At 37.5% G+C, this 16,260-nt stretch overlaps 1 protein-coding gene across 5 annotated transcripts in view; it reads right to left on the minus strand.

Moving 5' to 3' along the window:
• MARK1 (microtubule affinity regulating kinase 1) overlaps positions 1-16,260 on the minus strand; it is an 88,713-nt gene that overhangs the window by 48,094 nt on the left and 24,359 nt on the right. For all 5 annotated transcript variants that reach the window (XM_074317006.1, XM_074317007.1, XM_074317010.1 and 2 more), the window contains exons 2-3: positions 6,925-7,128; positions 5,664-5,717 (exon numbers count right to left, since the gene is read on the minus strand). In XM_074317006.1, coding sequence (XP_074173107.1) covers positions 5,664-5,717; positions 6,925-7,128 — 258 coding nt within the window. The remainder of the gene's footprint in view (positions 1-5,663; positions 5,718-6,924; positions 7,129-16,260) is intronic.

Below are 16,260 nucleotides of genomic sequence, written 5' to 3' on the forward strand. Positions count from 1 at the left end.
CTCATAGCAGTATAACAACTTAGGCTAACTTTTCCCATGAAATAGTAGTTCAGAAAAAGAGACCTGAATATATTAAATGAATCTATATGATTTCTAACTAAAACAAAATGATTGTTCAGTCGTACTTCCCACACTTGACAACCTGTAGTCAATTATACATTGCAAAGTAGTAGAAGAAAATACTCTTTAAATGATAGGCTGTTCTACTTTCCCAAAGTTTTATCTTCATAGACTATAAGATTCTAATTTTTTATGAACTAGTACCTGCTTTATATTGCTTAAGTCATTTCCAATGCCTTACACAACTATGGGCTCAAACTGGTGCTAAGTAAATGTAATTGTTTGAGATATCAAATCAAATAACTTCAGAGAGATGATATTAAACATAAAATAGGATTACATTTAAAATATGGCCAACCTCACTAGAAATCATAGAAATGAAAAAAAAGATACCATTTTGCGTCCACCAGGTTGGCAAAAATTAGTAATAGTGGAGCAAGAAAGTGGAGTAACAGTAATTCTCAGACGGTGTTAGCAGAAGTATAAATTGGTTCAACCACTTTGTAGAGCAGTATGACAATATCTAGCTAAGTTGAGAATATGCATACCCTTCAACTTGGCAACTCCACTTGAAGAGATATATTCTTCTATACATCTTCACAGAAACATGTACATAATAATGATAATTGCAGCATTGTAATAGCAAAAAACAAAATCTAACTAACTAGAATAAAAACCAAAATAAAACACAAAAAACACCAGGAACAATCTAAATATCCACTAACAGAAAAAGGGACAAACTGTAGTATATATATTAAAAGGAGAATGGGTAAATTGTGGCGTATTCACACAATAATAGTAGTAAAAATAAATGAGCTAAACTATATAGACTAACATGAATAAAACTGTAAGACAGTGTTATATGAAAAAAGCAAGTTGCAGAAGGATAGGAAGTTTAAAAATAAATGATATGTAGTATTTTATGTACGGATCCACGTGTAAAAAAAATTTTAAAGTTTAATGAGAATAAGAAAGATCAAATTTAGAATAGTACTTTTTCCTAGGGAGGAAAAGATAGAAATAGAACCAAGAAATGACACATATGTTTCAACTGTATGTGTAATGTTTTATTTCTCAAAAAAAAAATAAATTCAGAAATGAAACATTTTAGTCCAAAAAAAAAAATCATGAGAAAGCAACTTTTTTAAAAATGGGAAAGACATTTTGAAGTCCCCATAGAAAAATTAAAAATAGACTAGTTTACTATGTCAACAAACTGCCCAACTTAGAAAAAAAATGTAACTATGACTCTTCAAATAACCATATGAGAACGTGACTTTTAGAACAGCCAGATGGTTAGTCTAAAATTCTTAGGTGATTTAAAGATTCCTAGCTTCCTCCATTTCCAAGAAAAAGATTCTTCCATATCTATTTCAGTAAATCTTATATAGTTTCTGGAGACTATAGAAATAGATGCATACTTTATAGCCAATAAAAGGTCAAGCAATTAGAGCAGAGGTTTTAAACATCAGAGGTAGAATACAAGTATCAAAAACAAAACCCAACAACACTACTACCAAACCCCAAACAAACCAAAGTGCTTCTTTATGTATAATTTTTGGTCATGAGTGCTTAATTTTAAGGAGGACAGAGGAATTTAACGTTGTAGAGGCAGGAAGGGTTTCCCTAAAGGAATGACTCCAATAACTAAAGAGGGCCAACAAGGTTTTAAAAAGTCAGATTTTTCGTCAGTAAACTGCTTAAAACACAGTTTGGTCTTTTCAGAAAATCTGGTTATCTTATCTTACATTTAAACTGCTGATATTTTAGCTAGACACCAACATTACTGGTGTCACCTTTTAAAAGAAACTTGTTTTAACACCTTTTCCCTCAAAATCTGTCATATTTCAGTGTGAAAGTTACACTTCCTGCCAATTCTTCACACTGTTTGCTAAAGAGACACATCTTTCAATAGCTATGATTTTACGATAATCTCTGTTTTCAGCATTTCCCTCAAAATCAAGATCAGAGGCATGTTGCTGACCACTAACTTCATGCAGAATGAAGCAATGAGTGACTGGGCATTCGGTATCACCTTATTTATTCACATGGCAGTATGACTTCTTGCAGAGTACAAAACAGGGCCTCCTGATATTTCGTCATTACTGATTCAAAGACAGCTCTTACAGTCTACAGCCCAGCTCACAAAATGCTAACTCTTCTTTTATCACGTAGCTTTTCATTTGACCCATAAAAGAACTGGTCAAGACTATTCCTTCAAATGAGTTACACACATGAAAAGAGCTATATGGAAGGAGAGCTCGGCACATAAATGGTTTTGTTCCGCTGTAAAGTGAAACATGCTATAAAGCATGCACACGTGAGAGTAACTGATATTTTAACATATGTCCAACAGAGATATTGGTAAAGGAATATTGCCAGAGAGCCTTTTCTGCTTTCTCCTTGATCAAAATATTTGTCAATTTTGTGATTGGTTTTATATATTTGGTGTCTTGATAATTTGCTAAATTATTAATTTGAATATTGCTTTCAGTTCTCTCCTCTTCCTCTAACTTTAATGACCAAATTTATCAACATGACAAAGATGATTTTGCAGATGTTCTAGAAAACTTAACCAGCTTACTAGAGAGGCCTATTGGTTTTATCTGAAAATTCACCCAAGTTTAAGTGGCGTAGGTCACCACTTGACAACATTTTATGCAACAGGAAACACCAGATACTAGCAGTAAATGTCAATTATTGACATTTTTGATACTTTCCTGCTTATGCAAAATCACTATCCTAGTGCAGAGACTGACATTCTCTATGACTTCAACGCAATAGTCCTCTTTTATTTAACAACATAATTCTGAGTTGTCTCAATCTTGTTTCTATTTTCATTATGGTTTTACTACTCAGTAAATCATTTCTGAACCACTGAGCCATTTTTGTGAATTGGGAATATAACGTACATAGTAAAATAATAGAAAGTGCAAATTAATGAACAGTATACAGACAATAGATACACTGCACCTGGTGAGACAGGCTGAGCTGTCTGAGCTGAGACCGGCTGACACAAACTCTGTCATCTGTGTACACATTAAATGTGTCCAAGTTTCAAAACCTGGTGAAGTTTCTGAGAAAATGATAATGAATCTTACATTTCAAGTGTCTGAATTATGAATAAAAGTGCTTCATTGTTTTGCTTTTCCTCCAACATCACTAGGTGGCTTAAAAGATCCCCAGGAACCATTAGTAAAGTTGATAGCCTGCTCTAAAAAATACTAATATGTGAGGTGGGACCAGGGCTCCAAAGAGGAAGAAGCAAGAAGAGCATCTATGCAAATACTTTGAAAACGATGAAAACTTTTCAAGTCGGATTCCATGAAATCAAAATATGGAATACGAATGACAGCATATTAGGTGAACAATGTTGAAGACAAAGGTGCCTAACAATTCCAAAGACCAAACTGTTTTTAAGAACTTGACAGTTTAGAAGTTTTGAACAGTTGAGGTATCAACTTTAGATTACTCTCATCTACCATTGATGTTGGCAAAGAAAGTAATATTTCCTATAAATATATTATACACAGAGGCCGATAAAGGAAAAACAGCTTAAATTCAGATCAAGTCCAGGACAAGATTTAACCAAACACTTGTGGGTGTAAGATGAAAATGAATCCTTAGTTCAAATATATGTGCTGGCATGATCGCCCTTTTAACCAGCATACCTAAGACCTGGGGAGCGCATTTTGCTATATTTTACGTATAGGACTTAAATGTCAATGCTAAGGAAAACAAGTGAGTTACTTTTCGTTCCATTATTTATTTTTAGATCTTTTATTTATTTTTAGATTTTTAGATCTGACTGACCGGGAAATGCTACTGGCATTTAACGGGTAAGGCCAAATGTTGCATGTTCCACAGTGCATGAGAACTAATCAAGCCTTTAGCTGTTTTTTTCCCAAAACTTTTAACGGAAACGAAATCGATGGACATAAATGAAAATTATTTAAAAGACAACATACACACAGTGGACTGGTTACATTTAGTGAATTTCCATGTTAGCTTTTATTTTCACAGATTAAAGAAAACAAAAATTTCATTCTTTATATGCCTGTTTAGAAAAGCAACACTATATCAGCAAGACTAGCACATTTGTAACAGAAATTTCTTGTCACCAATAAGAACATTTTTTAGTCATTCAGATAAATAAAGCACTGTTCAGCTTCATGTTTGCATGTTTCAACAAGCACTTGGGTTCTATGATCTCCCCTGGGCCCTCTTGGGAAAGACAGAGTGGGAGTTACATTACTGTGTATCCAACTAGCACAACAGGCCTGGAATCGTTCTAAACTTAAAATCCCTCAATTTAGCACAGTAAACCACAGCTTAATCCAGGAAGAGAGGAAAAGCTAAATGCACCATGGACAGGGCCACTGGGCAGAGTTCTGCAGTTCATGCCTTTAAAAGGATTCCTAGCAGAGGGGCTAGCAAAAATTAGCTCCACTGTGGCTCCAGCCTAGGAAAGAACAGTATCTTTGGAGAATTCATCCACCAAGGGAGCATGCCTGTTTATAACTGTTTCTACCGCATCGTGGTGAGCTGAAAGACTGGTGCTAGAAGGTTCTCCCTCAAGACATCCCTGAGGTATATTATCTCACACTCACAGAGAAACAAGAATCCAGCAAACCTTTTGCGTTCTCACTGACCAGAAATATCAATGCTATGAAGAGTTACATTGGTTGTCAAACTTAAAAGGAATCTCAGTTAAGTGCAAAGCCAGATATCTAAGGAGAAATATAAAACAAACTAAGCTATCTGGCACTAAACCAAGCGGAAAGCCTTGATATCACAGATACAAATTTTTAATTTAAATGTTAGAATCACAGCAGGTGTAGTTAAACACACGATACTAAAAATTTCTTATAAGGTTCGCTGTGTTTTAGGAATCCAAAGTTATTTATGTAACACTGACATACTCGTATGTGACTATCATCCTTTTATATTCTAAAACAATCACAATGTATATTATCTCACTATACACAAACTTAACATATATGGCAGAAATGTTAACATATCTGCTTCATTTATAAACAACTAAAATGTCTATCTGAGAAAGTTTTCCCACATAAGCAATTAATAAAGCAACATGAAACACTTTACCAGGTTTACCAGGGCAACCCCCATTCTAACTGCTTTATATTCTCTCCCCCTGTTGTTTTATATTTTTATACTTTGAAGAAATGTTCATATCTTTTACTGTAAGTTAGCTGAAAGACTAGATCTTATGGGAGAAGGACAAAAAGCCAGTGAAGTAATTAAAAGGAAACCCATCTATGAACAATATTAACTTATAAATAGATTTTTAACAAAGCAGAATCCTGAATGCTTCAAAATATGACACAAAGTTTTATTCTACTGAATTGAAATACATGAACTCCTTTCATATCGTCCATGCATTTTAGTAGTAGATATTTTTCAGCCACTTGATGAATGTTAAATAGCAACTATAAATATTATGTTTTATCTCATGTCTTTTTTTCATATATTGATGAAGTATAGTAATGTACCTAATCAGAAATTTAGGATAAATGGCTTTATAGAACTCATACATTAATAAACTTACATTCTAATTACTTACTATTAAAAAAATTAAATACCTTTTGTAGACTGGTGGGATTTAGCTGAGTTTTATCTATTATTTTCACAGCAACCTGAAAAAGAGAATCATTAAACTATATTTCCAAATATATATATTTTAATGAACAAAAACTTATACAGAAAACGTCTTTTGTTTCATTCCTAACTGGGATGTAATGAAGCTACATTTGGTTCACATGATTGGATGGTAAAGTCTTGGTAATTTGGCAGCCTCAGAATATACTCCACTGATCCAAGTTTTTTACCTACTTCTTTCTGAGTCAAGGAAAATATGCTTCTGTTCTCTCTTCCAAGTTTCCCCTTGTAAAGTAAAAATCATTTGTATCTTCATCTTTTACTCATGATCCTGATAAGTTACAATTATCAAATGGTAGGGGCTTATACATTTTCAGTAACTTAAGTATTAAGTGAATAAAATGATTACATGAGTAGAAAAATTGGACACCCAAGCTTACTTACAGCAGACTAACAAAATGGATTTGAATGTCCTCTAAGTCTTTGCCTAATATAGCCTGTATTTGAACAGCTCCTGAGGTTAGAATGGAAGAGAGGATTCAATGTAACTGGAAGTGACAGTAATATTATGTAAAAAGCAAAATGAGAACCTCCTAAAAACATTTATGACAGATTTTTCATAATGTCCTAACTGGATCCAGTAAACATTATGTAATATAGAGCATTAGATTTCAACTATTTGTAATCTTTAACATATAATTTATGAAATATATCAATAATTATTCAACATATAAAATTTTGCTACATTACACAACTTAAAACACATGGGATTTTAGAAACCCAATTCTCTTATTACCTGAGAAAAACAACACTTGCTCAATGTGGTCTATAACTGGATAAAAATTAGTGGGTTACTTTCTACATATTTATATCTAATTTATCTTCTGCAGTAATTAATAAGAACTTACCCTAGCCCTGATCTTGGGGCTGGGTAGCAAATGTAACCAGAAATATTTACAGAAACCATATAATTAAAGACAAGTCTGAGAAAAGCTCACTTGCATCAGACCTGATCTTTGAGACGCTGCTATGTACGGATGTTTCTTTTCTGCACGTTAAAAAGTCAATTTTTTATGCTATGATATAGCTCTGTGTGTGTGTTCCACTCACACATACTCCATTATTTACCATATTGAAACTGTCATCTATTTCCAGCATCAGCTATTGGAAAGGTTGTTAACAAGACTCTGGAAAGGTAGATATTCAATATTCAAGTAAATATTAAAACGCATCATAAAAACTTACCTCTCTACCAGTTAGAACATGTCTCGCCAATTTCACTTTGGCAAAATTTCCCTTCCCTATTGTTTTTTGTAAACGATAATTTCCAATGTGCGGCTGTTCGTCTGTAGCTGATGTAATGGAGTTTCTACACCGAGGGATGTTCTGTCTGCTACTCGATTTGGTAGACGGGATATGTGGTTCAGTATATCCATCCACAGATGTATGCTAAGAAAAAGGTTACAAGGTTTCATTGTTAGTTCAATTATAAAAGAACAGTTAAAAAGACTACAAATCATTTTCATTACTAATTCATCGTCAATGAAAATACATTGCACTACACAATTTTTAAATTTGAGCATTCTATTTATAATTTCTACTGGACTTTAGCTCTGTTTGCCAGGGGGAATATAACTATTTAAAATGAAATGCTCTGCATAGCTTTAGGTACATGCTTTGGATTACAAATGGTTAGACAGATAGAAGCCCCGTAGGCCATCACTCCTCTAAGGCTGTTGTTAGCCCTTCAGGTTGAAGGGGTAACAACCACAGTCCAGGATTTCTTCATTAAAACGTCTTTGATGCCAAGACAAAAACCTCCTGAGTACAGTTCTGTTTCTCGAAACTAGACCAAATCCTGGTCATGTCCACTCTTTCATTTACTGGCCATATAACTCGGCCATTGACCAACCAGCTGCCCACGTCAGCTGTGTGTCGAATCAGTTCCTGCTGACCCCCTCTCTCAGCCTCCTGTGCCCAAACAAGAGCCACTGACAGCCTTGGCTCCGTGACCAGATGGATGCCCACTGCACAGCTCCTCAGTGCGGTTCTGGCGCCGGTGTCGCTGTGTCTGTCGCACACTAGCCCACAAGGGCGACGGCCAGCATGGCCTCTCCCCCTGCAGGTCCAGCACCTAACCGCCCAGGGAAGCATTTCACCAGCTCCTGCTCACATCAGTTTTAGCTACATTCCTACATGCATAGCAGTTCTAGCTGCTTTTGTGAAAACAGAATCACATGTAACCAGAACGTCTTCCTCTAACTGGTACCTTTTTTTATTTTTTTTTTTAGTTTCAGGTGTACAAAACAACAGACATTTATACCCCTCACAAAGTGATAACCCTCCCCCTCCCAATCTACGACCCCTCTGACATCGTATACAGCTGTTACTGTTCCATTGACTCTACTCCCTATGCTCTATTCCACATCTCAATCATAAAGAAGAACGAAATGTCTTACCACTTGCAACAACATGGGTGGACCTAGAGAAAACAGTCTGCTAAGGGAAGTAAGCCAGATGGAGAAAGACAAATACCATATGATCTCACTTATACGTGGGATCAGAATAAGAATAAACGAACAAACAAAACAGAAACAGACTCAGAGATATAGTGGGGAGAACCTGATGGTTGCTAGATGGGAGGGCGGCGGGGATGAGGACGACGGTAAAGCGATTAGAAAGGACAAATCAGTAGTCACAGTATAGCCACGGGGACATGAACGACAGTTTGGGGAATATAATTAATAATGTTGTAAAGATTATGCCGGGTGTCAGACGAGCACTTGTCTTGTTAAGGAGACCACTTCATAGCCTGTGTAGACGCCTGACCACTGCGCTGTGAATCGAAATGGCTTCTTAAAAAGAGCTGAAGGCGAGTAGAACAAATTAGCAAAAGAGGGGAATATCTTTGATTTGCAAAGTAACTAATTCTGACTCATGTTGTCCTATCTACACGACCAAAGCTTGCCTAAAAATTTGTGATCAGGAAGTTCTTAAAGCCACCATAAAGATGACGATTCCATTACCAGTCTCATGCAAAGCATGGCTCAAGTTCAGCCATTTTCCTATATGTCACTACTTTCTAATTTTTTAAACACTCAGCTCAGGATAAAATTAAGTACATGACCAGAAGGCAAAGTTAACTCTATACAAGAAAAATATTAGTTTATCACCTCAATTTGAAAATCATAGAGTAGCACTCAGTGATAAGCCATAAAAACAGAAACAAGATGAGAATAACCTATTAAACACTCTCATTCAATGTTATTGTAGTGCTAGATAGACCAGCAGTGCTTTATAAGAAGAAAAATAGACAGGAGAAAGATTTATTTGTATCATCTTTCCACCACTGGCATGAATATAAACCTAGAAAATGCAAGTACGTCAATACAATCTTTTGGAAGCACTACTTGAGTTCTACAAAGTTATAAGAGGGAAGAAACAGCATTATTAGTCAATTACATTCATAAAGAATAATTTGGTGAACTCTGAACTCACCCTTTCATATTCAGCTGAGACATCACCACCCAGGAAAAGCCACACATATTATCAGTGCGTCTATTCCCCTCACCTAAGTTGGGTTCGGTGCCCATTTTTGGTTTTGCTATAGTTATTTCTAGCAATTCATTACCCCCAATTTTTAAATTAATTTTTATTAAAATGATATACACACATGGTCGATAGTATCAAGTAACTCTAATAGACTACTAAGAAAAAATGTCAGCCCCCTGGACCACCCTTCAGACTTCAAGCTCCCAGAGCCTTTTCCCTTCCTTTTGTTCTTCTAGCATTTGCTTAGATGTTTCTAAACAAAATGCTTTCATTGCTAATTCTTGGTTCACCGGTCTTAGACATTCTCTCAATTTCCTACGAGGGTCGACTATGATTAAGATCTTTTAGCCCCCTTCCCTCTTCTCATCTTCCTAATGTAATTAAAACTTCAGTTAAAAAGTATCGTGTTTACATGATGACTTGTAAATACTAACTCACTGGAAGCCAAATAGTATAGTATGACGCTTCTATTAAACTTTGTCAGCTTCACTGTGGTATAAATAACACAAAATGAAATTCACTGGATTTCAGGATACAAACACATAAAGTCATGAAACACCATAACGACGTAAATGTGTGAAACGTTTCATGTCGCCAAAACGCTCCCTGTGCCCCTTTGTTGTTGATGCCCTCGTTTCACTAATCTGCTTTCTGAAACTACTGCTTTTCTAGAATGTTACGTAACTAGATCACACAATATAGAGTTTAACCTGTTATGTTCATTGTAATCCCTGACATATGCGGTCTTATTTCTGCATTTTGTTTTGTGTTTTGTGTTTTCTGCTTTATTTTTCCTATATTTATCAGATTTTCTTTGTTCCTTTTTTTTCTCCTATAGCAATTTAGGAGCTCCACCCCAAGGGTCTAACCTACTGGTGGTTATTTAAACAATTTTAAGGGGAAAAGTCAAGTGCAGTAGGTGGGGGGAAAGTGGAAAATGAGGAAATGGAGGTAGCGAGGGCAGATAATGCCCCTGGGAAGTCAGACTTTGAAGAAGAGGCAACAGGGTGCCAGGGGTACAGTGAGGAGGTTATTGTTCATTTGCTTGTTTTAAGATGGGTGAGACGAGCATGTTTAAATGCCAAGAGAAGGATCCAGTGGAGAGAGAGAAGCTATGGCAACAAGAGCGGCAAAAGTTGAGTACGTTTCCTGGGAAGGTGGAAAGTGAGAAGATGCAGAGGAAAGATGGAGAGAGTGTCCTAATGCAAGAAGAAAGACATCTCTTCTATAACAAACAGAAAGGAACAGAAATCAGGTCTAGATGTAGAAAGGTGTGTACATTTGACAGTAGGAAGCCCAGGTAGCTCCAATCTGATGGCTCGTACTTTCTCTGTGTGGTTGGAAGGAAGGGTACCTGCTAAGAGTGAAGAGAGGCCACTGGTTTGCAGAGAGGAGCAGAGACCTGAAATGATTTCTGTAAAGGAAAAATGAGTTAACCGAAAAAGCCCAGAGGGCTACTGGGCAGTACTGGAAGTCTAGTTGAGATTGGTGACCGCGAATTTATTGTGGATCTAATCTGTCCAGTCGCATCTTTTCCTCAGTAATACTCAAGCACCCAGGGACAGATCTGAGGAAGCAGGTATATGAGTTTTTCCTGGTCTGAAGTTTGCCAAACAGGTGTACCCAACAACGAGAAAGTGGCAAAACATGTTAGTTTATTGGTGAGTTACTGAAATGATGGATCATAAAGTCTAATCTGGACAGTGAAAGAAATGAAGACAAAAAAAGCGTGGACGGATGGGGAGCAGTAAAGGCCCATATACTGGAGGGCCCGATGAGATGCGAGAATAATCCCAGCAAGACTAGCTGAGAAAGCTGCTAGATGGCGAAGTACTGGTAGTCAGAGATACGGGTGACTGGATTAGGGACACTACAAGACACGCACCAGATGCTACCAGTATCGGAGGCTTTGTTAAAACCACCAGACATTGTTCTGCATTTTCTCAGATTTTTTTAAACAAGCGCCTATTCTACTCTTAAAACTTTTTAAAGAATTGCATTAAACCTCATAGCCACATTAGAAATTATTTTTAATTAGCAATAATTTTCACTGGTTACATTATTCATGGTAGTTTCTTATATCCCTGCATTTCCCTTTCTTAGATTCACTTTTTCCAGTTTGCAAAAATATTTCAGATAGGTATATGGTGTAGGTAATATACTGTCTGAATCACTGCAGCTAATTTTTCTTTATTTTTAACTTCACATATAAACAATAATTCAGTTGGATATAGGAGAGGTACAAAGGAACATTTTCCCACTTATTTTTGGATTTGTTCCAGAAGGTTGAATTTTTTAGAATCATGACTTACTGAAAACCAGAAAATCATTACAATTAAATTGTGACTCATGAATGATAAAACAATAAAGGAAGAGGAAATTCTATGGAATTTCCAGGTGACGACAGTTTTATAAAATTTTATCTAAGGAATAGATGCAAATACAAGGGAGAATTAGTGATATGCCAATATCAATGTTGTTAGTATCTCATATCAATGGGGAAATAATAGATTATTCAATGAATGGTATTATAACAACTAGAAAAAAAATTAAGTTAGATCTCTAAAAGTGATGTCTCACTCCTTACACCAATATTAATTCTCAATGGATTAAGGACATAAATGTAAAAAAAAAAAAAGACTAAGAAGCCATAAAAGTAAGGACTAGAAAAAATAAACAACAGGCTAGCAACTGTTTTTATAGTCTCAGCATGGGAAATGCTTTCCTAACTGTGACACACAACAAAAGCCATAAAAAATTTTGACATCATAAAAACAAAAAAAAAACACTGGATGTTTTTATAAAACTGCCCTTAAATCAAAGAAGATACATAATAAACTGAGAAAAATATCTGTAACAGGTAGCAAACGGTTGATTTTTTTAATATGCAAACCTTTGACAAATCAATAAAAAACTCTCAATGAGAAAGTAAGAACAAGCAAAGGTTAGGTACAGATAGTTCACAGAAAAGGACGTATCCATGACTTTGAAACATACAAAAGGATAGTCAATCATAATAAATTAAATACAAATTAAAGCTACATTGAAATGAATTTATCAGATTAGCAAAGATTAGAGTTTGACAGCATTAGTCGGTAAAGCTATCACAGAAACAGGCACACTCGTATATCATCGAGGGATCTTACAATATCTATCAAATAAACTCCTACAGTCATTGGACTAGAAATTTTACTTCTAGTCATTTATTTTACAGACATAGTCACAAATGAGCTAAAACAATAATTGCATGCAGAGATAATTATTGCAGTCTTTTCTATAATAGCAAAAAATAAAACAAGCATAAATGTCCATCAACAGGAAACGGGTTACATGCAGGGTATATGTGTGTGCGCGCATGCTTTGATAAGCACAGACTATCTCCGGAAGATTACACCAGAGATAAAAAGTAAGTTCTCTCTAGGAACAGGAACTAAGGGGCTGGAAAATGGGAGCAGAGGGAACACTTTCTTCTTCTAATGTATTTTTATTAATATTGGGCCTGGTGCTCTAGATGCATCTTAACTTTCTCCAGCTCAACTTCCTAACTAGTAAGAACTGTCAATCTGCTCATTCTGGAAAGGCAGGACAAAATCCAAGGTGCATTCCGCTATGGGCTAGATGGGCAAAACCCTTAATATTCAGTGAAACTGTTCTAAGAAAATGCACCTTACGTGAGGTTACCTGCACACCTTTACCTGAGGTCACCCGATCCCTTCTGCCCTAATCTCCCCTCACCACTCACCATTTACCTCAAGCTCAAGCTGCTGAGGAACTGAAAAGAGACTACAAACCTATGAACACTTATACCCACCGTCAGCTCAAGTTCTATTTCCACTGAATGGGGAGGTGAATCAAGGAGCATCCACCTACATTATCCTTGAGCAAAGAGCAAGTCTAGAGGAAACTCCCCATTCAGAGGATGAGCTATACGTAAGGGATTCCAACACGGCACATATGCTGCCACACTGGATGGTGGAGGGAGGGAGAACCAGATGAAGAAATCATGAATAAGAGCTACTCCAGGAAACAGGAAAGAAAAAAAACACTTTAGATGAATGTATTCTACAACATATATATACATGTTGGCTTATATTTGCAACCCCCCCACCGCCCAACACACACACACTGTCTGGGGTAAACTGAAAACTAATGAAAATGGCTACGCAGATGGGAGGGAAGGAACAGGAATGAGAGACAGGCAGGGAAGTAAGACATCTCTGAATATACCTTGTTATATAGCTTCAATTTAAAATCATGTAAATAGTCTAAACATTCAAAACCTAAAATCAAAACTGAAAGAAAAAAGTAATCTTGAAATATTTAAAACAAAATGAAACAAATGAACTTAATTATATGCTAAATTAGTAACATAACCAGAAAATTATTTTAAGTGACATTAGAACTGTATTTTGCCTGTGTATCCTTAATGGAATATACTTATAGACAAAAACAAAGTACTCTTCAATATCATTCAGTAATCTGATCAACAGTGATATTATTTGGAGACTATTTTATATACGTATATAAGATAACGCAAATAATTATATATTAATGTTATTTAAAATTTTCAACATAAAATCAAAGCAAAAATCATACAATATTAAATTTGAAGGAAAAATATTAATATGAACTGGTGTTTTTTTACTTTAACAAAATGCCCATTTCCTGACTCTGTCCACAAAAAAGGCCTAGAAATACTAATAACCCAGTTACAATGGCACCCTCTTGAGAAAAATGGCTGATTCCAGGTCTGAGGGGGCAGAAGATTTACCAGACAAACCTGGGACATCCGGTGTGAGAAGCAAGAGAGTAGGCAATTATTAATGAAGTTGTGTCAAAAGGACACGGGAGCCAGCCTGACAGAGCTGCCAGTGCTCCTCAGCTATCTACTCAACAGCAGAGCTGGGATTGAATCCCCGGCAGTGTGAGTCCAACGTCTGTTAACAACGTCTGTTCCAGACGATGTCTCAAACAAGAGAGTGAAAATGGGGGGTGAGGAGGGGATGAAAACCAGAGACCAGAACAGAGGAAAAATATCTTACTTGACATACAAGCATCTTTTGAAATAGTTGATCCATTGTTCCTTCTTTAAACACTTTCTTTACTTGCCTCTCACATTCTCCTCCTGCGGATTGTACCTTCCCAGACCTTGTTGCTGGTTCCCCTTCTCCCTGACTTCCTAACAGTGAAGGGCCCCAGGAAGTCAGACTTGGTATCCGCCTTCTCTGAGTACACTGTATTAACTCCCTTGGTGGTCCCATCGAGCCTCAGAGCTGTAAGTAATATGCACATGCGGACGGCTGCAAATTTCCTATCTCTGCCACCTTTCCCAAACTCCAGACGGCCACCTCAACATGTCACTTAGATGCCGCCTGTTGATCTCTCGGCCTCCACATGTCCCTACTTGATCTCCATCCCCAACTCCTGCAAAACCTGCTCCACCAGTCTCCTCCATCTCAGTTGACAGCAAATCCATCCTTCCAGGAGCTCAGACCAAACCCTGTGGGGTCATCCTTAACTCAGGCACTTCCACCCCCCACCTCATCTCACATTCCATCTGTCAGGAAATCCTATTGGCTCTACCTTAAAAATATATCCGGAATCCAGCTACTCTCACCCTCCCTATTGCTACCACCCAAGTCTGAACTACCTGGATTATTGCATTAGCCTCCGGACAGCCTCGTTTCATGTCTCCCTGATCTAACCTTGCCCTATTGTACTCAGGGTAAAAATCGAAGTCCTCATAAAGGCCTGTTAGGTAGGCCCGGCAAAATCTAGCCCGCTATTCTCTCAGGGAGGTTTAGTTTGACCTATTTGATACACATTCCCCTTTGCTCTACACATATACATACATATGTATCTCAAGATGAAATAGCCTCTATTTATGTCTTAAATGGTGGTTCTCTCATCTCGCCCCTCCTCCCTCATTTTCTCTTGCTATGACCAGAATACACGGACCATTAGCTGTACTCCTCGAAAACAGGAATAATGTTACCCACCAGTCCAATAATGATAATAATAGCAGCCATCATTTACTCAACACTGACAGTGTCCTCCATGGTAAGTGTTTTTTCAGACATGACTTTATTTAATCCTCAGTGTAAACTTGAGAAGCTATAACACTATTCATCTTATAGATGAGAAATCAGAGCTTGGCAAGTAAAACAAATTGCCAGTGGCCACACAACCAGTCAAGGTCAGTTCCAGGAGTCAAAGCCAGGTCTGTCTTATGCTAAAGCCTATGCTCTTCAGTAAATGTTACGTTACCTCCCTAACCCTCCCTCCTCCCCAACATTCACCGGGTCTGGAAACACCGGAAGCCGTCTCCCTTTGGGAGCCGACTGTCCACAGGGAACCTGTGCCCTCATCGGCTCTCATTCATGCGACGGGTGGGGCTCTGTTGTAACCAGAGGCCTGTAGTTGTCCACCCAGGTCTGCATATAACTGAAAACAAGATGGTAGAGGAGAGATCAAAGGTCTGATGAGAGAGTTCTCAGGTCACGGACAAGGAGAAACCCCCTGGCATCTCTCACCGGCCACCATGACACTGGCAGTCTCCGGCTGAGTCCATGGCCAGAGCTTCTGGGCTGGGCAGGCCTCTGCCTCCACCCACTCCCACTCATGCTCTGTGGCTCCAGATCCAGGATGAGGAGCTCACCACATAGCCCACCTCCCAGAATCGTGCAAGCACAGCACACTCACATCTCTTAGTGTTTCCTGCTCTTCCTCTAAAACATGGAAGACAACTTCAACAAGTCGGGCTTATGGACCAGTTTACCCGAGCAAGTGTTAAAAAAGAATTCTCTGGATATTACCACTCCCAGAAGGACCTCACAGTATTGGCATCATCAGAATCAGTGGTTAGCTCGTGACAGACGTTCACCGGCCTCAAGCAATGGTCACTGCTGAGGGAAACGATCATCCAGCACGACTCTGAGCTACAGAGTAAATGCTCAGTGAGAACAGAATGGAAAAATATCTGATGGATGTGATTAAGTGTACCAATTTCCCCCCTAAATTTGACTCATG

Source organism: Rhinolophus sinicus, linkage group LG12 (assembly GCF_036562045.2).
Source record: "Rhinolophus sinicus isolate RSC01 linkage group LG12, ASM3656204v1, whole genome shotgun sequence".
NCBI classification, from domain to species: Eukaryota; Metazoa; Chordata; class Mammalia; order Chiroptera; family Rhinolophidae; genus Rhinolophus; species Rhinolophus sinicus.